Source organism: Rhamphochromis sp. 'chilingali' (genome assembly GCF_963969265.1).
Source record: "Rhamphochromis sp. 'chilingali' genome assembly, chromosome: 2".
Taxonomy (NCBI): Eukaryota; Metazoa; Chordata; class Actinopteri; order Cichliformes; family Cichlidae; genus Rhamphochromis; species Rhamphochromis sp. 'chilingali'.
The window spans coordinates 63537-88711 of NC_137930.1; the positions used below are offsets into that span (position 1 = coordinate 63537).

At 41.1% G+C, this 25175-nt stretch overlaps 1 protein-coding gene across 1 annotated transcript; it reads right to left on the reverse strand.

The window, feature by feature from the left end:
* Positions 1–1136: 1136 nt before the first annotated feature.
* LOC308392599 (laminin subunit beta-4-like) lies at positions 1137–24154 on the reverse strand. The gene is made up of 15 exons (XM_080875677.1): positions 24103–24154; positions 21223–21300; positions 19690–19880; positions 18840–18975; positions 18494–18567; positions 18162–18350; positions 17872–17935; positions 16058–16272; positions 15360–15480; positions 11588–11776; positions 10350–10505; positions 10104–10207; positions 8652–8731; positions 8148–8352; positions 1137–1255 (listed from the first exon to the last, which is right to left on the reverse strand). Exons 2-15 carry the CDS (start codon positions 21242–21244, stop codon positions 1175–1177), a joined length of 1827 nt encoding a protein of 608 aa, XP_080731803.1. The 5' UTR covers positions 21245–21300; positions 24103–24154; the 3' UTR covers positions 1137–1174.
* Positions 24155–25175: the final 1021 nt, after the last annotated feature.

Here is a 25175-nt window from a genome sequence, read left to right on the forward strand (position 1 = left end):
CCTGTATTTCAGAAAAACTTCTATTTGGAGAGCACGTCAACAATCATCAAACCACATTCTTTAGTTCAGTGAACTTCACTTATAGGCCATCAAAGCCTCATCTGAACATGTAAATAAACGGTTAATCACACAACTCACTGCAACAATAATAGTAAACATTGTTTAGTGTTAATTCTGGACCCCACCACTTGACGCATGGACACTCTCATGCGTCAACTCATCAAACTCAGATTCCTGTCTGAAAGAAAAAGGGTAGCCAGATCATGTCCCAGGCAACAGCAGGGCATCTCCTCCCCTGGAGCAGCACCACCCTGGACCTATAATCCTGCAATAAAAATGTTAGTGTGTTTTGCATATTAAAAGTCACAAGGGGAAATCAAATAAGGAACAATACACAAAAAGACATGAATACTAAGACTGCTGGGCCAACATGGCCCAGGATCATGACATCACCCCCCCCCCCCCCCCAAGGGCCGGCTCCCGACAGCCCAAACCCGAGAACCAAAACACAAGACAAACAGAACAACCCACCCAGGGCGGGAGGCGGGGGACCCGGACGGAGGGAACAAAACCAAACAAAGACGAGGAGCATGAACCAAAACTGAGCCCACAAAGACACAAAAACAGTTCAAAACAGGGAGGCAAATGTCCAAAGAGGTCAGAAGGTCAACCTGGGGGGCGACAGCACAAAAGTTCACAATTCAGCTGTTCCGGGGCCGGAAAAAGTGGCAGTGGCCGGCAGAACAGATCCGGAGGCCGGCCGCGTGGAAGACGGCGGCGGCTACAGAGCGGGTCCGGAGGCCGGCCGCGTGGAAGACGGCGGCGGCTACAGAGCGGGTCCGGAGGCCGGCCGCGTGGAAGACGGCGGCTGCTACAGAGCGGGTCCGGAGGCCGGCCGCGTGGAAGACGGCGGCAGCTACAGAGCGGGTCCGGAGGCCGGCCGCGTGGAAGACGGCAGCGGCTACAGAGCGGGTCCGGAGGCCGGCCGCGTGGAAGGCAACGGCGGCAATGACGTAGAGACAGGTCTTATACATGTAATACATTTATTACCAACCTGAGAGTTCATCCGCTGGTCATTCGACATGACGAATGACTTCTGAAGTCTTAATTCAGCTCAAGACGCTGTAGATTCCCGTCAGTAACACTTTCGGTCCGCCAGTAAAACGTAGTTCTATTAATCGGCGCTTGAACCGGAACCGGATGTAAGTTCCAAAAAACTGAATTTTGGAACTGAAATTGAATTGTAGAACTGAAACTGAATGGTGAGAAGTGAATCTGAAATTATTCGAGAGCTGAATTTTTAAAGGATAAAATGCAGTTTCAAAGCAAATCAATTCATTTTCAAACCATAAATTCAATTTCAAATTAGACTAATTCAAATTCAGTTTTCAAAAGCATTTATTCAAGTTACAATTCAGATTCAATCTGAGCAATTCAAATTCAAATTGAACTCATTCAAATTCAGTTTCTGATGGCACAGATTTCTGCCCATATATTAGAGCCTTATTCCAAAATGGATTAAAATCATTTTTCACCTCAAATTTTTACACAGAATACCCTATAATGACAAAGTAAAATGAGTTTCCCTTAAAGTCTTGCAAATTTATTAAAAATTAAAATACAAACAAATAACATGTAGCTATAAGGAGGAATTGTTTGTAGACCTTTGAGCCTGGACTGTATTGAGGCACGGATCTGGAACAGAAACATTTCTAAAGATCCCAAATGAGCACAGCGGCCTGCATTATTCATAAATAGACGTTTAGAACCACTATTACTCTTCCTAAACCTGGCTGCTCAGCAAACCGTTAGGGAGCTGAAGGAATGGGCTAGAAGTCCTTACTTATAGAGGTCACCAAGAACCTAATGCTCAATCTAACAGAGCTCCATGGTTGCTTTGTGGAGAGACGAGAACCTTCCAGAAAGACAGCCATTTTTGCAGCACTCCACCAATCAGACCTGTATGGTAGCGTGGCCAGATGGAAGAGATTCCTCAGTAAAAGGATCAAGAGTTTGCTAAACAGCATACCAAGGACTCTCAGACCATGAGTAACAAAATTCTTTGGTCTGAGGAAATGAAGATTGAGCTTTTTGGCCTGACTGCCAAGCATCGCGTCTAGAAGAAACCAGCCACGGCGCATTATATGCTCAACACCATTGCTACAGGGAATCACGGTGATATAGAATCATGCTATGGGGATGACTTTCAGAAGGAGGAACTGGGAGACTAGTAATTGTTGAAGGAAAGATAAATGCTGCAATGTATAGTGATATCCTTGAAATCCTAACCTGCTCCAGAACACTCTGGACCTCAGACTGGGACGAAGGTTTATCTTCCAACAGTGCAACAACTCTAAGCACACAGCTAAGATAAGAAAGGTGCTGTCCAGACAGAGCTCAGACTTGCTTTTAGTTCTGGTTCATTTCCTTTTTTCTTGTTTTAGGTTCCATTGCACACTTTAGTGTCTATTTCCGTGTTTCTGATTGAGTTCATTTCTATGAAGAGTTTTCCCAGCAATAAATCTGTGCTCTGAGTTTAACTTTCCATTTCTGAGTCCTGCATTTGGGTCCCTTATCCTGCCTGCTCCACAGCACTGTCTTCTGAATCCAACCTGGAAGTTGGTTCCACAGAAGAGGGGCTTGAAAACTGAAGGCTCTGTGTAAGAGCCAAAGTCAATGTTTATGTTTTTCCTTTTTGTTTTGGTGGCACAGGTGTATAGCTTTACCTGCGTCTCAGGTGATGGTATGTGGGTGTGGTCACAGTCTATTTACCTGATGTCGGTGTTCGCAGCAGGTGTGTTGGGTGAGTGGTTTGTGGGCAAACTTTTCTGTTGACCGTCATTTTTTGGCACACCAGTTAATCCATGCGCTAGTTGGAAATTGATTGAAAGCGCAAATGTTTGTTCTTGTTTTGTTCTTAAAATAAATGCGCAAAGTACTAGTATGACTCACTATGGATTATTGGAGGCGCGTCACAGGGACACAACCAACTCAGCCGGCTGCAGCTTTATTTACGGATGAAAGTCGCAACACTCTGCCTCTCATTCCACTTTTAAATAGTCTAGGAAAGAAGAATGGGACAAACTGCAGAAAAACAGGTGTGCCAAGCTTGTAGCATTGTACTCAACAGGACTTGAAGGTGCCATTGCAGCCAAACATGCTTAAACAAAGAATTGAGGAAAGGTTATGAATATTTATGTACATGATATAATTTTTTTTAATTTTTAATAAATTTGCAATAATTTCGAGTAAACCTTTTTTACTTTGCTACTATGGGGTATTGTGCGTAGAATTATGAGTTGAAAAAAATGAATGCAATGAATTTTAGACTGAGGCTGTATCATTACACAATGTAGAACGAACAAAATGCTGTGAATACTTTGCTGAATGCACTGTAAAAAGACAATTTTACCTATAAACACATATTAATACTGAACTATAGCTGTGTAGGTTCTAAGTCATTCAGGTCATGGTAGCCTAAGGAGCTTGGAATGAAAGCAACTGGACTTCTTTAATTCAATTAAAATTCAGACCGCGGTCAAGTGAGCCATCATTTCTGTGCTTCTACACCAGCCTTTACGGCAGCGCTTTTTATCCTTCATTCCCGATCACAAACATAGACTTGTGCACACATACACACGTGTGCACACATTGCATTGGAACAGTATGGTTGCATCATGCATTTCTTCACCAGGGCTGATGTGTTAGTTGTCCAGTATAGGTCCTCGGAAATGTGGTCACCTTTTATGGATAGGGGAGGGGGATGAGTTTTTTTTCTTGCAGAAGTCCATGACCATTTACTTGGTTTTCCTGGTGTTTATGGTTAGGTTATTGTAGTCACACCATTCTGTCAGACATTGGATCTCATCTCTGTAGGCGGTGTCGTCATCATCGGTGATGAGCCCCATCAGAGTGGAGTCATCTGCAAATTTGATGATGATGTTGCAGGGATGTGTGAGGGTGCAGTCACTGGTATAGATGGTGTATAGGAGTGGACACAACACACATCCTTGTGGTGAGCCAGTGCTGGGTGGATGATCTCTGGTTGCCCACCTTGACTCTTTGTGATTGGTCTGTGAGAACGTTTTTGAACCACGCACATGTAGCAAGGGGGAAGTCTAAGTTTACCAGCTTGACTATAAGAATGTCTGGGATGATGCTATTAAAGGCTGAGCTGAAATCAATGATGAGCATCCTTACTGAAGTCCCAGCATTCTCCAGGTTATGCAGAGCAGAGTGGAGGGCAGTGGAAATTGCTTTCTCAGTGGACCTGTTTGCCTTATAGCAGGGGTCGGCAACCTTTCAGATGATGAGTGCCATCTAAAATGTCCTCAGAAGTCAGTGTGCTGTATGATTGCATTAGCAATAAATTTAACAATGCTCTATATTGACAGTTACACACTATATAGAACAACTTAATAGAATTATACAGTATTTGTTCGCAGATGTTGGCAGCTATCAGCGAATAGTTATCAGCTATTTTGAAACAAAAAAAGATACAGAGTTCTTGTTATGGATAAAAAGTAACAGCAAATGAACTGTACAAAAGAAAATATAAATGCTATTTATGGTCTCCTCACAACAATGATAAGAGAAATAAACTGGGCCAATATGGCATGTTTGTTAATACAGGGATAAACATGTTAATGTGATCTCTGGTCTTCCAATCAGCGACACAGGTCTATGAGTGTCCACCATTCAGATGGCTACCTCACGACACTTTTTGTGTGAGAGAAAATCTGCTCACACAGATATGTAGAGCCAAATACTGTCAATAAGGCCTCTGCAATGTTCTGAATGTCATGGTCCAGGTGAGTACGGGGTTTTTCCACTCCGCTGGGCTCCACCTTCAGGCAGAGACTCCAATCAGCTTCCACACCTGGTTCCAATCAAGTCACCAGCATATAAGACCAGCATTCACAACAGACCTCTGCCAGATCTTCTGCTAACTCATGTTAGTGCTAGGCCGCCAAGCCCTTGTGAGAACCCTTAACTACTGCTTTTCTCCTCACCGTGTTTTCTTTGTCATAGGACCCACCTGGCAGTCGCGCTTCCCAACCTAGATTACTCACATCTCCGCCTGGACGCTGGTTCTGTCATCTGGTTGCTTCCTTTCCATCATCGGACTACACCTGCCTGCCTCCCTGCCAAGCCCCTCACTCCAAGCATATTCTGGATCCTCTCTGGACACCCCCTCCTCGCATGACACTTTAAACCTGCAACGCGTAAGCCCTAACCACCATAGTCTAATCCTTCAGCTGTGATTCACTAGACTGCCACTGACAACTTGTCTCCTCTCATTATAGTGACTGCGTACCTCCATCCAAGCCGCTGCCCCTTTTTCCCATTCCCCGGATCCATCCGTGAAATCTAGCACCTAGTCATAGCACTCCGAGTTTCATGTTCACAGTTTGGCCTCACAGTTCTCAGTTCATAGCTTCCACAGTTCATACCATTCATAGTTTCCTGCTTTTTAAGTTCACTAGGCACAGCAAATAAAGCACTGTGTTCACACCCGTTTTTCTTCCCTCTGTGTCTGCATTTGAGTCCACACCCACAGCCTGGCCCGCTCGGCCGTAACACTGAAGACAGTAAAACTTGACTGGGAGTGATGTCCAGCAGGTGAAAAAGCTCCATGAACATGCACAGCTATGGATTTCCGCTGCGTTCGTAGTTCTGCAAACTTTGACCCTCATAGAGTCGAGCTCCTGAAGCATTCGAAGTGTTGGAATGTAGAAATTTCAACATCGCTTGAAAAAACTGCCAGCTAGCAACATCCCTCTCACTGGTAGGCGAAGTTATTTTTAGCCAATTACACGTTGAACCTGGTAGTTGGGGTTGTTAGCCAAGTTACCGTCATTAAGAAGCGACACAACTAATGTGTCTATGCTAGTTAATTTGCAATGTGTACCACTGGCCCGGCCATTTATTTTTTAATGCACCTTCTCAGATTAATTCACTGCATGTCGTGCCCAGGGCTGGACTGGGACAAATAAAAATCAGCCTGGGCATTTTGACTACAGACCAGCCCCCCAGGTATTGCAGGGAAAATCATAAAGCCTTTTAATGAAAATAAACACTGTTGTGACAGTGATGTACACCGTCTTGTTGGTATGATTTCTATACATTTTACATCAGATAAAAACTTAAAGCGAGGCATTTTTAATGAGAATAAGAAAGAAAAGTATGTGTCCCCTTTCCCTGTTAATGCCCTGCCTGGCCTCCTGGCAAAACTTTGCTAGACATGCCCCTGCACAGTTACCAGGTGTCAGGTGCTTAGAAAAGTATCCTGGTGTTATTTCTCTGTCAGAAACAGTTCATAACTTCAACTGAGCTATTTTTACACATTGGCCAGCACCTGGCCAATACACCACCTTTCATTGTTTATACCGTTACAAAAACTAAAACAAACAAAAAAACATTGGCCCATAAAAACAAAATTCACTATTGGCCCACCGGGCAAATGCCCGATATGCCCGATGGCCAGTCCAGCTATGGTTGTGCCATCAGTTAACCCTTAGCTTGCCAGCTGTGGCACGCGTGCCCAGGGTTGCCGACCCTGGTTGGGGTCCAAACTAGGTGTGATGCAGTCCTTTATGTGCTTTAAGACCAGCTTCTTGAAGAACTTTGCGACCACTGGAGCACTGATGGTGGTGGACTCGGAACTATTGTTGCTGATTTCAGGCAATGAGGGGCAGTGGCATGTGACAGGGAGAGGTCCAATAGTCTGGTGAAAACAGGAGCCAGCTGGTCGGCACAGGCTTTGAAGATACTCCCAGGTATTCCATCTCGGCCAGCAGCTTTTCTCTGGTACTGCTCTGCAAACCTAGTTTTCTTGAAGAGTAAATGTGTGAGGGCTGTGCTCAGAGAAGGCTGTGGCAGAGCGGTGTGCATGGTAGGTGTGTCTACAGTTCTCTCAAAGCGGCTAAAGAAGTGGTTAAGTTCCTCTGCTAATGAGATGTCCATGTTATCCGTATTTGTCCCATTGCCTTTGTAGTTGGTGATGTGTTTCAGGCCCTCCCATACCTTCTTGGAGTTGTTGTCTGAGAGGTGATCCGATAGTTTATTTGAATCGTCCGGTTTTGCTGCTCTGATGCCTTTTTTAAGGTCTGCTCTTTCTCTGATATACATATCGTGCTCCCCAGATTTGTATGCAGAGTTGTGTGCTTTTAACAATTCCTGAACTTTACTCGTCATCCAGGTTTCACAGTTGGGGCTGACCTGGACCTACTTTTCCGTGGTGACAGTGTCCATGCAGTGCATAACTCACCACTGCAGATGTGTGGGTCTATAGGTCGCCATGTTCGAAGACATGCCACTCTGTGAGGGCAAAAGAGTCCTGCAGCTGAGCCAGAGCTTCCTTAGAAAAGGTGTTAATGTTTCTGATGGTGGGCTTTGTCCTTTTCCTGAGTGGTGTGTATGCCGCGACAACGAGCAGGGAGAGGTGGTCGGGCATACTCAGGTGGGGGAGGGGAACAGATCTGTAGGCTTGCTTAATATTTGAGTAAACATGGCCCAAGGTGTTATTCCCTCTCATGTGGCATTTCACATGTTGTACAAATTTAGGCAGCACAGTTTTTAAGCATGCTTTGTTAAAGTCCCCTGCGATGATGTGTACTTCCTCTGGATATGTCCGTAGCTGTTCGGAGATCGTGTCGTTCAGGTAGGCAAGGGCTGTGCTAGCATTAGCGTCTGGTGGTATGTAGACTGCTGTTATTAGCACCGCAGGCAGTTCTCTGGGATGTTGTTGATCCACTGATAATCGCTGGTAACGGGGTTCTGGCTGTCATAACTGATGTTGTATAATTCCCAATGACTTAAGGTGAATTTGGCTACACAATAAGGGAAACAAAAGAAAAAGAAAAGGAAACAAAAAGAAAAAGAAGATCACCTAATTGGGGGCCCTTAAACAACTGCGACTATGTGCACCGCCATGTTGTACTAAAATCTACAAGATATTAAAAATTTATTTAAAATCATCTGCAATAGTTGACATAGAATTGTCAGTTGAATACTCCTTTTAGTTACCTTCTTTACATGTCTCGCAACTTTTCTCACAAAATGCTGCATCTATCTATCTATCTTAAAGAACTCCATTCACTTTCTTTCCAAGCTCTGTGTCAGGTGGCTTGTCATCTGTTACACACCCGAGAAGAAGATGATGGATCAGCAGAAGAAGAAGGCGATGGAGGAGGAATTGTAGAAGACCTTCCTCCTAGCAGTGGGAAAGTGAGTTCAGCCTCATAGAGGAAATAATTCAGTGCAGGCAAGAAGTACCCAGGTGCAGGGTCAGAGCATCGCCGACCAATCATGTTGGGTAAACAGCGACACTGTCCATCCTCTGGAGAACACCTGACGGGACAGGAAATCCCCCCAAAAGACAGGAAGTGACACACTGGAGGCTCTATGGTGTCAGTTATTAAGAGTCTAATTACTGCTTTTATGATGAATTTCCAGCTCACAACAGCGTGCCATACCTATAAGGTAATAAACTGTTTTTTCTGATTATTTTACTGGTATTCAGTTGGTGCTTCCTGTTAATTTTTCTTCTTTCTCAAACTAACCTGTGATTCAGATCAAACTGACTGTTGATCTTTATTCAATACTTTTTATTATGTTTCACACAAAATAAAGACAGAAAGAAAACATACGTGCTGCCGTGAGCTCCGCCAATATCACAGTTACAAGGTGAGCATCTGAACACAGAGTTTCCCAAACCCCAGAAATCTGGCTGAACACAAACACATTAAAAGACATTAAAATCAGACTTTTCTTTCACTCAGACTGGCTAAAATGTTGTGATATTTGCTTTAGAATCACTGTGTCCAGGCAATCATTTCAAACTAAGGACAAAATATAGTTTACTTAAACACTGTTTTATGCTTTAAAACTCATTCATCATTTATTTTGAAAATTCAGACAATGCTTGCAGAGTTTGAATGAGTTTTTATGTGCCTTCAAATCATACAGTTTTTGTTCTTCTTCTTCTTGCTGCTTCAGGAATGACCACAGCATTATATTTATTAGATAGTTTTAATGTGATTCAGATATTTTGATTTTCCATTGTTATCACTACCTACATCCGTGTTACCACATCCGGGATGGAAAATGCTCTCACTACATGACAGTAACTGATGTTATTAGTACTTCAGTATCTTCTTAGATGAAATTTGAGATTTTATTACTTGTGTTGTGGAACTGATGAGGAAACTAAATACTGGGTTTAATATTGTATACAAAAAAATTTGTGCAGTCTTTAACTGCCAGCGCTCTTAAGCCTGTTGATGCTGTGTATCACAGTTCTCTTTTTTATGACTAGGGGCAGTTTCAACAGCAACCACTCTATTTTCTATGACTGCCATCTCCAAGTCCCAGAAAATCCCATGGGGTCCACGAACTATAGAAATGTTTTCAGTGGGAGACACATTTCGTCATCATCATGTGACTTCTCAGTCTCAGCTGATTGCAGGTTTCCAACCTTATGAGCAGTTCATCTGCACAATGATTAAAACTAAAACCACTGAAGGAACAATGGGCTGTGAGCTCAGTTTTGTAAATGGCCTCCTTGACTCCATGCTCAAACCAGCATTCCTCCCTGTCCACGATACATCCTCACCATTGAAAGAGTGTCCACTGGCCTGTAGGTGTAAATAGACTGCAGCGTCCTGGCCTAACCAGGTAGTTCCTCTGTGTTGTGGCATCTGCTTAGCCAGAGGTTGTTTGGTTGTAAAAATCAGCACTTAACAGTGTACAGGGGTAGGCAACGCCAGGCCTCAAGTGACAATGTCCTTCAGGTTTTAGATCTCATCCTGGTCAACACACCTGAATCAAATGATTAGTTCATTACCAGGCCTCTGGAGAACTTCAAGACATGCTGAAGAAGTCATTTAGCCATTTAAATCAGCTGTGTTGGATCCATGGCACATCTAAAGCAGGCAGGACACAGGCACTTGAATCCTGGCATTACCTATCTGTGTACATTATATTCCTTAGGTTGGGATTATTATTTGTTTGAATTATTTCCCAGCTCTATTATCAATTAAATTTAATGAGGATGAAAGGAAGCTAAAGAGTAAATTACTTATTTTACAGATGTGGCCTACCAGACACCGATCACACAGCGGTCCACTTGCCATTGGGTCACATTCACAAGTTCCTGTTAGCTGATCACATGACCCAACACTCCCCAAAGGATGACACCTGCACGCTGAAACACACACACACACACACAGTCAGCCTGAAAGTTTCTGTCATGCTCATACCTTCAGCTCGTTGAAATCATCATATACACACAAGCAGGAGCTCCTTTGTTGAGAATGACAACAGGACAAATAAAGTTGTTTGGTCACCCTGACAACCCGTGGGGTCATCCTGCCTCAGGCTGAAGAAGCCATGTTTGCAGCGATCACAACGTTGACCCTCCACATTTTCTTTGCATACGCACTGACCGCTCAGAGCGTCACACTGACCGCCGCCACGTGAACCAGCTGGATCGCAGTTACATGCTGAAACACATCACCATTACATGGTATGACATCATCATCCCAAAGCTGTTACGTCATTTCACTCAATGTAGATTTATTTCTAAAGGACCAGATCAAAACAACATTATAAATTAAAGACCATACAATAATCATCATCTTGTTATGAGACAGCTTCCCTGAGAAACAAGGGGCTGATCTGTGTTGGGTAATCACCCTCCTCCTGAGGCTACAGTCATATCAACATAAACAGTGCTCTCGTTATTGTGCCATCAACTACAGATAGACAGTCTGCTACTAGTGTGATTGAAATTGGCAATTACACACATTCTGTTTGCGACAAAAGTTATGCATGATACCATAGCTGTGATAAACTGAAAAAAACACTACACCCAAATCTACTGCCATCTTGATCAGAAATGTAGTGCTATACTGGAGCCAGGAGTGGACTTATCGGTCCACTGGGACACCGGCCTAAGCGTCATTATGGGCTGTGGTGAGGAGCCCATTTGATGAGAAAACAGCTTATGGACCAAGTCAAATTCATGGACCAAGCACGACTCCATCAGCCACAAACTTGCTGAGATTTAATTACCAGAACAACTGTCTGTGAAGGTTCTCAGTCATCCAGGTCATTGTAGTCTAAGGATCTTGGAAAGAAAAGCGTCTGGACTTCTTTAAGTTGCTTGAAGATGTTTCACCTCTCATCTGAGAAGCTTCTTCAGTTCTAAGGTCAAATGGTTGAACTCTGGGATTCTCCACCTAGAATTGAAGAAGCTTCTCGGATGAGAGGTGAAATGTCTTCAAGCAACTTAACGAATATCTGAATACCTGTACCATAAACATATTTTACTATCAGCTTTCACTGAGTTAATGGAGACTGTTACTGCACCATGTTGGTAAAAGTCATAAAGCACTGGGTTTGACATTCAGACATTACTGTTAACATAGAAAATATCCCATAAAGAGCTGCATTCTGACAAACATCCAGCCGCACCACTTCAGCAATGAAAGAAAATAATAGAAACAGAAAAAGGTGAGACTCATTTCTACAGGAACAGTGAGAGCATGAATATTCAAAAAGTAAAATAACAATAAAAGCTTACGTATGCAGGCTTGTGGGTCATCCTTCGCTCTCTGCGGATCCTGATACAAAAAAGGTTGACACTGTTCACACTGAGGCCCCATCCTGTTGTTGCCGCAGTCATCACACACACCGCCGCTCACACCTCCAGTCGCTTCGTAACGAGCTGCATCAAAGTGACACGAGTCCGAGTGACTGTGGCAATTACATGCTAAGAAAGACAGAAAACAGCATTTTAAAGTATAAAAGTTATGGAAAAAAATAATCATGTCAACAAACAAGATACAGAGGTGTTTAAGATTATCAAACAAATTTAAGTATAAAACAAAGATAACAAAACGGAACACAAAACGCAGTTTCTAAATGAAGTGGTTTATTATTGGGGGGGGGGGGGGCAATTCCAAACCATCATGGCCCTGTGTGATTAAGTGATTGCCCCCTGAACCTAATAACTGGTTGGACCACCCTTAGCAGCAACAACTGCAATCAAGCATTTGTATTAACTGGCAATGACACTTTTACAGCCGTGGAGGAACTTTGGCCCACTCATCCTTGCAGAATTGTTGTAATTCAGCCACACTGGAGGTTTTTGGAGTATGAACTGCCTTTTTAAGGTGATGCCACAGCATCTCAATTGGATTAAGGTCAGGACTTTAACTAGGCCACTCCAAAGTGTTTTTTAAGCCATTCAGAGGTGGACTTGCTGCTGGGTTTTGATTATTGTCCTGCTACAGAAACCAAGTGCGCTTCAGCTTGAAGTCATGAACAGATGGCCTGCTATTCTCCTTCAGGATGTCTTGGTAGATGGCAAATTTCATGGTTACACTTACCACAGCAAGTTTTCCAGGTGCTGAGAAGGCAAAACAGCCCCAAACTATCACACTATCACCACCATATTTTAATGAAGCTATAATGTTGCTTTTCTAAAATGCTGTTAGTTTTATGCCAGATGTAATGGGGTGCACACCTTTCAAAAAGTTTAACTTTTGTCTTGTCAGTCCCCAGAGTATTTTCCCTAAAATTCTTGGGGATCATCAAGATGTTTTCTGGCCAAACTGATACAATCCTTTATTGTTCCTTTTGCCCAGCCACCTCTTTGCTGTAAGAACAGGAAGTGCTGTTTAACATTCACATTTTAACCTTGTAGACAATAATGGTCAGAGGTTTATAATTTTAAACTCCAAAAATTCTGCCAGAAAATGAGATTGGAGTGTAAAATTTTACTGAATTTTATTCCTCCTATTCCTATTTTTAATTTGTATTAATTTATGTTGATAAATAATGTCAAAGGTCCAGCTGGTTTATTTCTAATGGGAGAGAAAAGGCAGAAAGCTAATTTCACTCAGAGATGGAGACAGATAAGAAAGAAGGAGAGAAAGGAGAGAGGTTAGAATTAAAGGAAGGATCCTCATTTAAAGCTCACATGGAAGTAGGGCTGCCACGGTTAGTCGACTAGTCACGACTACGTCGACTATCAAAATCGTCAACGACTGATTTAATAGTTGACGCGTCGTTTGAAGCTTTGTAAGATCCCAAAAGACGCAGGAATAAGTAGCAGGATTTAAGAGTGTAATAACGGACTGAAACAGAAGATGGCAGCACTGCATGTACAAGGATGCCAGCTGCCGTTAAACCCCGAAGAAGAAAAAGTAGCTCTGACCCAGAATTCATAGCGCAGCCCAGCTTAGTTTCCAACAATGGCGGCAGCTAGTTAGTTTTAATGTTACTCTTATTATTCTTTCTGGGTCACAAAATAAACGTTTAACATATTTTCAGGCGAGAATGTAGCTGTGTAAACCTCAAATATCTGCTCAGTTTATCAGGACACCACATATTTTCAAAAGCGCTCCGACGTTTTTGGAGACATCTGTTACCCACTAGCTCGATAGCTAGCCGGGGGCGAGGCTCACTAGAGCCCGTGAGAACACCGGCAAATCATTTTCAAACCCACCGCCGTCTTTCGCTACTCAGGTTAAACACGATATATGAGTCACTTAGATAACTTAAAAATGTTGTTGTTTGGCTTTTTTTTTTTTAGTGTTTTATTTGTTCCTGAGTAAATCGGTTTGTCTGAGATTAAAGTTATAGTTTTTACACAGCTGAATAAACATCAAGCAGACAGCTGATTATCAGAAGTGTGAGATGCTCCAGAATTTACTCCAGTGTCCTGTTATATTTTAGATAGCAAGGAGTTTATTAAACTTCACCGAAACAATCTGCAAATTTCATTAAAATTTAATAAACTATCATCTTGTCTTTATTTTTAGTTAGCACAGACCTTAAACACTTACAGCTGTAAGCTAATGATAGTTATATAAGAGCAGATGCTGCTGGTGCAATAAGCTGTATGTTTTACGTCCAATGGGTGATGATCTGATTAGTCGACTAATCGCAAAAATAATCGTTTGTGGCAGCCCTACATGGAAGTCCTCATGTCTCTGAATCTGTACGTGACACATGATGTTTGTTCATAAAGTTGCTGCTAAACAAACTGAGGCAGACTGTGTTATTTAAAGGCTGCAGGTTAGTGCAGGATGAACAGGAGAGTTTACTGCACTGTGATGGGTTCAAAGTAAAGAACAGTGTGACTGCTGCACAGTGGCTGTGGGATCATGGTCACAGTTAGCTTCCATCAATTGCAGCAGAGACTCACTGACTGAATTCATACCAACTCTATAGTGTAATATAAATACAGCATAAACAGGGTACTGTCAGGGTAGAGGATGGACTCAGCCAGGACAGGTCAGGAAACATCTGCTCACATCTGGTTGAATTCAGCTGTGTAAGAAAATGGACTGAAGCTCTCAGCAGAAATGGTTGTGATTGTTTTCCCCACACTGAGACATTACAGCTGATTTTATGTTCCCTACCTGCTGAATCCGCGCTGACCTCTTCCCTGCTTATTTCCTGTTTAAAGTCCCCCTCTACAATCGAGGCAACAGGAAACAGAGCTATTTTATTTTACTTCTTTTTCGCTGCTCATGTTCTACTTTTCTGATTCAAGGTGAACACATTTATTAGAATTAAAATGATTTGAATAAAAATTTAGACTGAAATAATGTATTATAATTTACTAATATTATTTTATTATAACATTAATAAAAAAAATAGGTGGTAGAAAGTCTAAATCATGCTTAAATTGTGCAAGGTTGTTCTATGACCACACACAGAACCATTTATTGTTACTGAAAAGTGCTGATATTCAATTTTAAAATGGGACAAAAAGCCATCAAATGCATCACCTGAGCTTCTAGTTTTGTGTCTTTCATCTATTTTAATTTAACCTTTGTCTGGATCTAAAATAGATCAGAACAAAATAAATAATTCAGTCATTAAAGTGGACATATACTTTTGACTTTTAACCAGACAGCAAAATTTCATTTCACATCAAAGGAATGTGTTTAAGAATGATTGAAAATCCCTAATAATCATATGCTATCCACAAATGTAAGCAATTCTACTTACTACTTACTCTAGTTGTAATTTGATATCATGTGAGGTATTCTGATATCTAAAATGAATCTGTAATACAGATGTAGGTTCTACAGAAGGAAGTTGACCTTCTGCTGCCTCAGCAAAAGTTCTTTGAAAGGGAAAACTGATTTCTTATTTTTTTATACGTTCAGGCTTTGCAAATATGCAAACATTTTGCAAACATCAGTTTGACAACTGAATCACAATGACATTTGTGTATTAGCCAAAAACCTAAAAATATTTTTGATAATGTTTCCAACAATCTCTTTTTTTTTAAATAAAACATTAAAAAGTGATACATTTATGTCAATTTGAGTTACCTCGGCAGATGTCTGCTGCACCCTCTCCTCCAGGCTTCCAGGGGGAGTCGTTGTGAAAATCCTGACATCTCTCACAGTTTTCTCCAGCTGTATTGTGCTTACAAACACATTGTCTGTGAACCTGAAATCAGAAAATATCTTTACCTGCTGAGCTCAACTGCAGTTTCAGGTGTAGTGTGATGTCGAGGGAAAAATGATGCATACACACATTTGATTAAAAATGTGCAGAGGTTATATTAGGACTCCATCTATTTTCCCCTGCTGGCCAGAACACCAGTTTTACCCAAAGACCACTGATTTGTGGATAGCAGAGGTCACACATGCATGATGACTTTTTCTAATTCTTAAGCCACAGCTGCCCAAATACATATAATCTTTTCTCTCAATTTTTGCCTTCATCTTTAATTTCTTTTTACTGACTTTCAAGTTCTTGATTCGCCTTTCAAAGCTGTTTGTTAAAAACAAAAAACCCAGCACGTTAACATTGATTAAATCACAATACAATACAATTTTATTTATATAGCACATTTAAAACCAAAGTGCTTCACAATAATGCAATAAGTCATTGTTATAAAATATTAACAAAGTACAAAAACAAGTACTAGTACTAATCCTAACAGATGGGAAGCACTAATCACTTTAAATAATCAAGTTAATCACTGAAGGACGAATAATTTCAGACCGGCTCTACTCCATACCATGCCAGGCTGGGTGAAAACGTCCCTGTGGACTCCAGCCATGGGCACACACTGGCTGGCGTGTCCGTTACAGAAACAGCTTCCTTGAACCACCATGTTGTAAACAGAATAGTAATATTTGTCCTGAGGGTTCCTGCGTTTTCGACTCAGCAGTGTGTCACCAAGTGTGAAAAGACGTGTGAAGTTCACCCGAATGTTTGTCACGGTGGTCAGATCTGAGGATGATGATCAGAACAATATTCAGTTTTACACGTTTCCCCTATTCCCATTAAAATGTTCCATTTGACAGACACATTAAAAGTGTCAGGGCTGCTGAGCGCCATTTGTTAGGGTCTATCTTCAGTCTGTCGCTGGGAAGTTTTTCCCAATGATGAATATGCAGAGAACATAATTGGAGATACATTTTCTGAATTTCAGGAGGGGGACTACGCCTCTAAACACGCCCCTTCCAGCTCTTATCTATATATAACCATTTATATATATATTTATATATATATATATATATACATTTCTACAAGCTCTTTTGTCTCATTTTCGTGCACCACTCTCCCTCTCCTTTTTCAAGTCTTTCACTTCTTCACTTCACATTAGTACATGAGGGATCTGCCAGGCCTAGGAGACGCCTCCAGTTCAACTCCAAACTGCAGTTCAATTCATGTTTAAGCCATTCACTATTATCTATTCAAAAAAAGCTGTTAAACCTCAAATAACGACGTGGGCCCAGCTAGTGAATGATACATTTATTGGAGGCTCATTAGACATCTATTGTACCTCTTGTTAAAGAGCGTAAACCCCTGAGGCAAAAAAATGGGTGAAAGACTAAAACCTGCAGTTCCTCTAATGTTCGCAGCACATTGGTCCCCTTAGGCTATGTTCACACTGCAGGTCTTAATGCTTAATTCCGATTTTTTGATCAAATCAGATTTTTTTGGTCTGCTCGTTCACACTACAAATAAAATGTGACAGCAAACACGCTCTAGTGTGAACCCTCAAAGCGGCCCGCATGCGCAAAGAGATGTCACACACAACGCGCTCCGTTTAGACCCAGAGCAAGCAATATTGTTTGACTGATGGACCTTAATATAAAGACTTGTTTCAGACCTTATGTTTCCCAATTTTGCTTTAAGTTATAAAGTTATTTTGTTATTTACATATGGCCTAGTAATTATCCTTATTGCTGTTTTAGAGAGGAGCGGTGCTTTAAAGGATAGCTGCAGATTTCTGTCAGAATCTGCAGATTATACAGTACAAATAAAATGTTCACGTTTCTCCAACGTTGTCTTCCCAACAGTTTTACTAACATCTACACTTGCTGGCCAGGAAGTGTCCACGATGTCTTCTCGTGCACTTCTCCGGTGCTAATAATTGGCGTCTGTCCTGTGTCAGTGATGTAAAAGACGGATTTAATGCGACATGATCATTCAAACTGCAGTCGCTTTCTAAAACATCATATATGTATCAGATTCAGCACCACATACGAAAGTGACCCAGATCGGATCTGTTCACACTGTCATACCATGATCGGATATGGGTCGCATAGGGTCAAAAAGGTCAGATTTGATGCACTTTCGCCTGCAGTGTGAATGTAGCCTTAGACTCCCATGTTAAAACGTTATAAAAGAAATAAGCCTGACCCCCCCCGCAGTTTGCCCCAGGGCAACTATGGTTTGCCTCCACCAGTGTGTGAATGTGAGAGTGAATGTATAGTGGAATTGTAAAGCACTTTGAGTGTCTAGAAAAGCGCTATATAAATGCAATCCATTATTATTATTATTACATATAAACACAGTGACAGCTATTTAGGAAAACCTCACCGTGGATGTTCGGTGCATGAGGGTTTTCTGTTTTAAAGACAGGATCAAGAGCTTTCAGGACCACCTAGAGGACAAATATAAGAAATACAAACATATTTACTTACACAGAACCAGTATAAAAAAGCATCATTAATGCTTTGCTGTTATATTACTTCATCATTTTATCATTCCTGTGAATTAGTTTCAGTTTTGTCTCAATGAATTCTTAAGACAAAGTCCAGAATGACTGAAGCCCAGGGGAGCTATAGAAAAAAGCTCATGTTCACACTGGCTGTAGTTACAATTGTTACCTCTCCAACTAAGGATGGTTCTGATCCAGAGTATCTGCTGTCACAGACAACGTCATCGATGCTCCTGGCGGGCGCAGTCGACACTGAAGGGAAATGAAGAGAACAGTCTTCTGCAAAGTAACGGACAACTGTCCAACTTCGCCCAAAATCCCTTGATCGTTCCACCAACATGGCTGCTGGCCGAAAACTCTGCACAGAGCAGATTAGCATTATTTTAATGTTTGATTAGGCAAATGTTAAAGGTGTAGGCTCTTTTCTATTCATACGACTTTTTGACTAACATTAAGTTAATTCCCTAAAAACATTAAATTCAGTACGCTTTAGAGGTATACCTTGAACCTGAGGACCAGGTGACTGAACTGGAACATAGTCTCCAGATTTAACTGGATGCTGACATTATGAACTCCTGCACAGAAGGCAAACACAGAGCAGACTTACAGTGTTGCAGATTATTTGTGATAGCATATTTTAACTGTAACGTTCCACAAACAGTAAGTCGTGTTTCTTTGTCACACACAGAGCAGTAGGGGTAGAGTTGCACAGCTAAGTGCTTTCTCTTACCCAAACACATTCTGCCACCTAAACAAAATGTTTTTTGTAACTAATATATTGATTTCACATAGTTTTCCTTCTCCCTCTGATTGGACAGTTTGTTGTTGCAGAAATACTCAAACTTACCAGTCTCCGACTGCCACCACTTCAGCTTTCTCTCGAGGTCAAAATTTGTGATGACATTCTCAATACGATGGCTGTTTGGGCTGTTGTAGCGATGATATGGTAGCCGAGAGTCACATGTGAAACATTTCTGCCCCTCCTATGAATAAACATAAACCAGCCTGATCAATGATTACCTCTGGGTTTATAATACTACAAGTAAACTACATGAAATATCATTACTTTAGTAGTAATGATATTTCATGTAGTTTATTGTAGTTAATTTCATTTATTAAGTATTTCAATCACCATAAAGGAGGTAATGCTTATTTCTTCATTATACCAACGCCTACAAATCATGGAACAGGCTATTAGCCCAGGCAAAAATAGCATCTTCCATGATATAACAAATTTATTTTGTTATTGATCAATGCAGAAGACAGAGTCATGCTTTAAGCTGTGCTTGAAGAGCCTGAACATACAATTTAAAACTGGATCATTGCCAAGTTGTCTGTTATTTTTACTTGTTCATCCTTTGAGCCTTTTCATGCTCGGGTGATTCACCAGTCAGAAGAACTTTGAATGCTGGAGAAATAATGCAAAGATTGACGATACATCAGAAGGAAAAGAAAATAAAGAGAAAAGCATACACGACGGGAGAGGTGGAAATGATCCTCAGGGTGAAGAGAACAGCGTCAGATAATAAAGACACAGATCTGAACATGCTTCAGTATGAAGACCAGCCAGAAACATCAATCAAAGAGAAAATGAGTTCAGCTGTAGTTTATTCACACACAGGCTGACATATCTTGCTTCACTTAACACACACACACACACACACACACACTTTGTGTGTATGAATTTTCTATTTGACCTCCAGATATCCGATGATGCAGTAATTTTGTGGTCCATCCAGACCACAAGTGGATGACGCTGAGAGCTGAGCAGCACGACCAACCAACAGGTCACCCAGCTGGGGGTTACAGGAGCTGATGGGGCATGGGTCCTGGAAGTCCTTGTAGTCCTGAAGGTGAACTGCTGGAAGGAAAGCTGCAGAGAGACAAACTGACCAAAGACATTTGAGGTATTGGACATTTCTTCCAGACTCGGGAAAGTAGGTCTTTTAACAGACATAAAAATAAAATAGTTGTCTGCAGTTTAAATATTTCAGCATATCGTTAAATCGATCCTTTTTTCCAAAGCGTCACAGTGAAGTGTTTTTTTTCTAAATTATAGCTTTCTAGAAGGAGAAAGGTGTTCACATTTTTGTTTTTACAAGAGTTATGATGAGAACTAAAAATAAGTTTAAATTTAATAGATTGGGAAGAAAAACACGTGACAACAAGAGGAAAACCTTCAACAAGTGATTGCATGTCTGCAAATCTTCAGCTAAAATACCTTGAACAGCACACCTGATCAACCTGACAACTGCTCCCTGCCCTGGCCATAACAACTTGGACTTTTCCTCAAAGAGGAGGTGCACCTGCAGGTGTTGGACATCACATCTCACAACATGAGAACTGCAATGTCACTTTCTTTACAGGAAGTTTTATTCATTGTTAGATTAAACATTGAATTCTAATGTTTTGTTATCCAGGTCATGGTAAAGAGTTTGAAAAGAAAGTGATTGGAATTGTCATGGTTTGCGTGAGTGCTGGGTTTTTTTCACAATCCTGGCATTTCCACCTCTGGGCAGAGCTGCCGCATCACTGCTGAAAGGCTGCACCTAAGCCGGCAGCCCAGATTGTCTGCTAGCCCTCATTAGTCGCGGTTATAGTTATTCCTAAATTTGACTTTCTTCTCACAGAAAATCTCCGGATGTTGCTGAGACTCACTGCCATAGCCTGCCTTGGTTCAATCGCTTCAACTCGCAGTTTCTCCAACTATGCTCACCTGCCTTGCTCCCCACCCAGCACTCTGACTTTAACAGATCACTCATTGGATTACCTTTGCACCTCACCCTGACCACCTACCCCTCTATGCTTCACCTGCGCCTGTGAAAAGACTTTGCAATTCACAACTTACACCTTGGATCAGCATCTGAAACCCATTCTAACACCTGTTTCCCTCATTTCAGTGAGTGAGAATACCACCACACCCTTTCCCTCTGTCCCACACCCCAGGGGTCCTGCACTGGAAGTGTCCAACTGTTTGCCATCTATAATCCAGTTTTGAGATCCTTCCCAGGCCCTCTTTTGGGATCACTCCTACTAGGGTTTAAATACCCAGGGCTCTCCACCATTTCATTTTATAACTGGAGACGCTTCTTGGATGCGAGGTGAACTGTCTTCAGGAAACTTAAAGAAGTCCAGGTGCTTTGTTTCCAAGCTCTAGTGATTTTAATGGTCCTTCCTTCACTGAGTGAAAGTTCAGAAAACATATGGCAGTGATTAGAAACTGAACTTACCGATGAAAAAGTGAAAGATCATGTTGTGCTGAGGCTGGTCAGGTAGATTCCACAGATCTCTAGCAAATTCTTCTTACTCTGAGCACAAAAACATGTAAACATCTTCATCACATTTATTGCTAAATTACTCATTTCGTGATTGCTAATCTAAGGTCAGTTTTATCTGCATAAACAATAAAATGTATATTTAACAAAACCAAACACATTTAAGGGAAACAAACAAAAATCACACCGATAATTTTTCATGTTCTTATCAATAAACAGTTCAATTCTGTTTTATTGATAGAGCAGTTCACAACAATAATCACTTCTGAATTGACTCTTATCCAGCCTCTTAACATTTCATTTGCTGTTGGCTGCTCTGTTAACTGAGTCTCTATCTTTACACTGTGGAGTCCCCTGGAAAAGTTGAAACAGATATTGTATTTTAATTGTGTTATGAGACAAACAATTCTAGTAAGCACATGACAAATATGTCATCATTAATGTCACCATATATGACAAAATAAAGAAAAAGTGATTTGTAAATAAGATAGTAATCTCATGTACTATAACTAGAAAATGGTTATGAAAAATCTGCTAACCTTCGATTAAATGCTAGTTCTTTCTTTTTTTTCAAACTGAATAAAAGAAAGTGGGGTATTGGTTGAATATAATATGCCTCCTCCCATTTAAATAAAAGAGCCTGACAGAGCAGTATGTTTTCACAGAGCAATCAAATGCAACCCCCTGAGGGGACTGATGCACTTTCACAGGAATGAAAGGAAAATGAAGTTTTGCTGAACATTTCAACACCTTCCATGCGTTTAAGCCAGTTTTATTGCACAAGTTCTTTATGGAGAGGCAAGTTATCATTTTGTGTTGTTTCTAAGTTAGCTTTATTGTCCCCTGCAGGGAAAGTGCTATGGGAAACAGAAGTGGATAGGTATGTTGGATCAGTATGTTCACAACATAGTAAATATAAACAGATTTCCAACTTGTTTTTCGAAACAGTTGGAACACTGTAAAGGTTAAAAAGGTAGGTAAAAAATTAATAACAAAAACAATTTTCCCAGGAAAAGGCATAATCCAGATGGGAGCTAGTGTTTCTCATCATTCAAACTTCTCCGTGATTTACATGTAAAACACTGACTTAATCGTGTTAGTGATGTGCAAAAACAAAGCTTTCTCTGGACTCCTTAGAATGCCTAACACGAAAAATACAAATACTCTAAATATTCATGCTCACAAATTTTGCACAAGTTAAATAGGATTTGCAAATTACATTTCAAGATGTGCGTGTGTGTGTAATGGAATGAAGTACTGAATATTTATCATGCTCCTGGGAATATTGTTTATAGGTATGAACTTAAAGTGATAAATATCTTGATGTGATCTGTCACACATCCTTATAGCCACAATCGATTAGAATGGTCTGACAGGACCTTGAACATATTTAAAAAGTACAATTGTCGAATGACAAAAACTGTCAAAAACTTGGTGGTAACATTTATATGTACACTGAAAATACCCACCAACCTTTAATTTCTACTTTAGAATAGTGAAACGATAAAACAAATTCATAGGTTCACAATTTAACACACCAACTATTAATTACCAATTATATCTACAACCCCAAATACATTTCAGTGCAGAGCAATTAACGCTTCACAAAATACTGTTTGCAGGCTTACAGTTCTATGAAATGCAAATTATTCCAGTTAAATTGAACAAATCAGCTGATCATATGAGGTACAAAGCTGCCTGACTTTTCTAACAGCAGGTCCAGTTTTGACTTAAAAGATAGTTGATAGACTTAATTAGAGTAAATATGGAACATACCTACTTCTGCCTCCATCGCAAAAGAAAGAACACATCTGGGCAAGTAACAGCACACCTGAGACATATGCAGCCTCAGGCTGTACTTATCAGTGTGAGAGATTAAAAAAAAGGCAAAGAGAGAAAGTGAGAAAGTCGGTGTGTGTAAGAGAGAATATTGCACAGGCATAACTCCCATAGGAGAGGGATTGGGAGGGTTTTTTATCTTCGCATTTGTCATGTTGTACCAGAACAAAAAGAGCAGGTAAAATAAAATCAAATTCAAATTTTATTTGTCAGTTACACAATCATACACAGCAAGACATGCAGTGAAGTGCTTATTAGTGTGCAATTCCAGACCAGTATAAATACAACTAGAGAGGGAAAATTTCAGAAGAAATTTTAAATGTGCCTATGCTGCTGCCAATGAGTGTAGTTTACCATTCATACGACTACAGGGAGCAAAGAGGCACAGAAAAGAAGACCAGACACCAGCGAGGGAGGATAAGAAGGACAGACGCAACAACATTGTCATCCCCTATGTAGCTGGTGTATCAGAAAAACTCAGGAGAGTTTTCTCCAAGCATGACATCCCGGTGCATTTCAGACCCAGCAACACACTCAGACAAAAACTGGTTCACCCGAAAGATAAAACGCCAAAACACAGACTTAACAACGTGGTGTATGCTGTACAGTGCAGCGAGGAATGCCCAGACCTCTACATTGGAGAGACCAAACAGCCACTTCACAAGCGCATGGCACAACACAGAAGAGCCACCTCCACAGGACAAGACTCAGCAGTCCATCTGCATCTTAAGGATAAAGGACACTCTTTCGAGGATGCCAATGTTCACATTTTGGACAGAGAGGACAGATGGTTTGAAAGAGGAGTGAAAGAAGCATCTATGTCCACTGTGAGCGACCATCTTTGAACAGAGGCGGGGTTTACGACACCAACTCTCTGCCATCTATAATCCAGTTTTGAGATCCCTCCCAGACGCCTTAACGCCCACTCACATCCTGGGCCATCTGACCTCAGGAATTCGCATGATAAGGTGGGGCCAGGTTTCACAATGAACACACCCGAAACTCTGGCTGATTGGGACCCACACCCAGTTTCACACCTTGGCTCAGGCGATTAGAGGATCATCAGGGGTCCTTTTGTCCCTCTGTGGGGGGTCACTCCCACTAGGTTTATATAGGGCTTTGGAGTTGACGTCACACCGCAATGCATTGTGGGAGCGCAGCGCCAATCTACGAATTAAAACAAACACACTGTGTTGGAACCACGACTACAAGAAAGATGCTTAAAAGCAGCTCAAAAGAGAATGAACTGTATAGAGACCGATTGCGTCCAGAGGCGAAGCAGCGGTACTTGCAGAAAATAGCGTGCATTGGAAATGTGGACCCGTATGAAATACGGCCGTGGAGTAGAAACCCCGAACACCTAGCGCTATTTTGTACCTTGTCTGTGGAGTCAGCGCGTACAAGTCGTCATTCAAACAAAGGTAAGTCAGCTCGAGTACTGCGAGTGAAATGCGTTTGATTTCCCTGCAAACATTCACATTAGTGCAGCATAAATTCATTCATGAGGGGAAATTACAGTGAGAACATGTGGAGGCTGTTAGAGGGATAACAGTGAGTTCAGTGCATTGATGTGACATTCTCCTGAAGGATTGTTATTCTTTATGGTTAAAGAAATTGCACTAATTTATTCATATTTATTATAAATAATCCTAATTACACATCTTGCTTACATGTTTGTATCCTGTGTCACTAAAAATACATTTTATTTTAGTTTTATACTTTGATTAATGACCTGCAGAATCTCCTTATCATATTAAGTGATTCATAATTGTCACTTTATGCTTTCTCCATCTCTACAGTGATGACATCCTTGCATTACATACTTTAGGTTCATTTTCTGCAGGCAGGTTTCTGACAGAACAGACAGATTTAGACTATAACCTGCAGCGTTCTATAGATGGACACATAAAGAAATGAAAAATGACATGTATGTGCTAACTTTCTAGACACTTTGTTACATTTATGATAAAGTAGATTAAACACATTTGTGTCGGCCTTGGCTCATAGTTCTTGTCTTTAAATGAACTTTGTCTGTGTGTGTTTCAGGTGCTGCACTCTAAGACTGAATG

Excerpts from the sequence above, each read along its gene's own strand:
- LOC308392599 (XM_080875677.1), bottom strand. The coding sequence starts at position 21,244 with ATGATCTTTCACTTTTTCATCG. Across the intron at positions 17,936-18,161 it reads AACCATCCTTAGTTGGAGAG|GTGGTCCTGAAAGCTCTTGA; the intron begins GTAACAATTGTA and ends TTTGTCCTCTAG. Across the intron at positions 11,777-15,359 it reads TGCAGCAGACATCTGCCGAG|CATGTAATTGCCACAGTCAC; the intron begins GTAACTCAAATT and ends TGTCTTTCTTAG.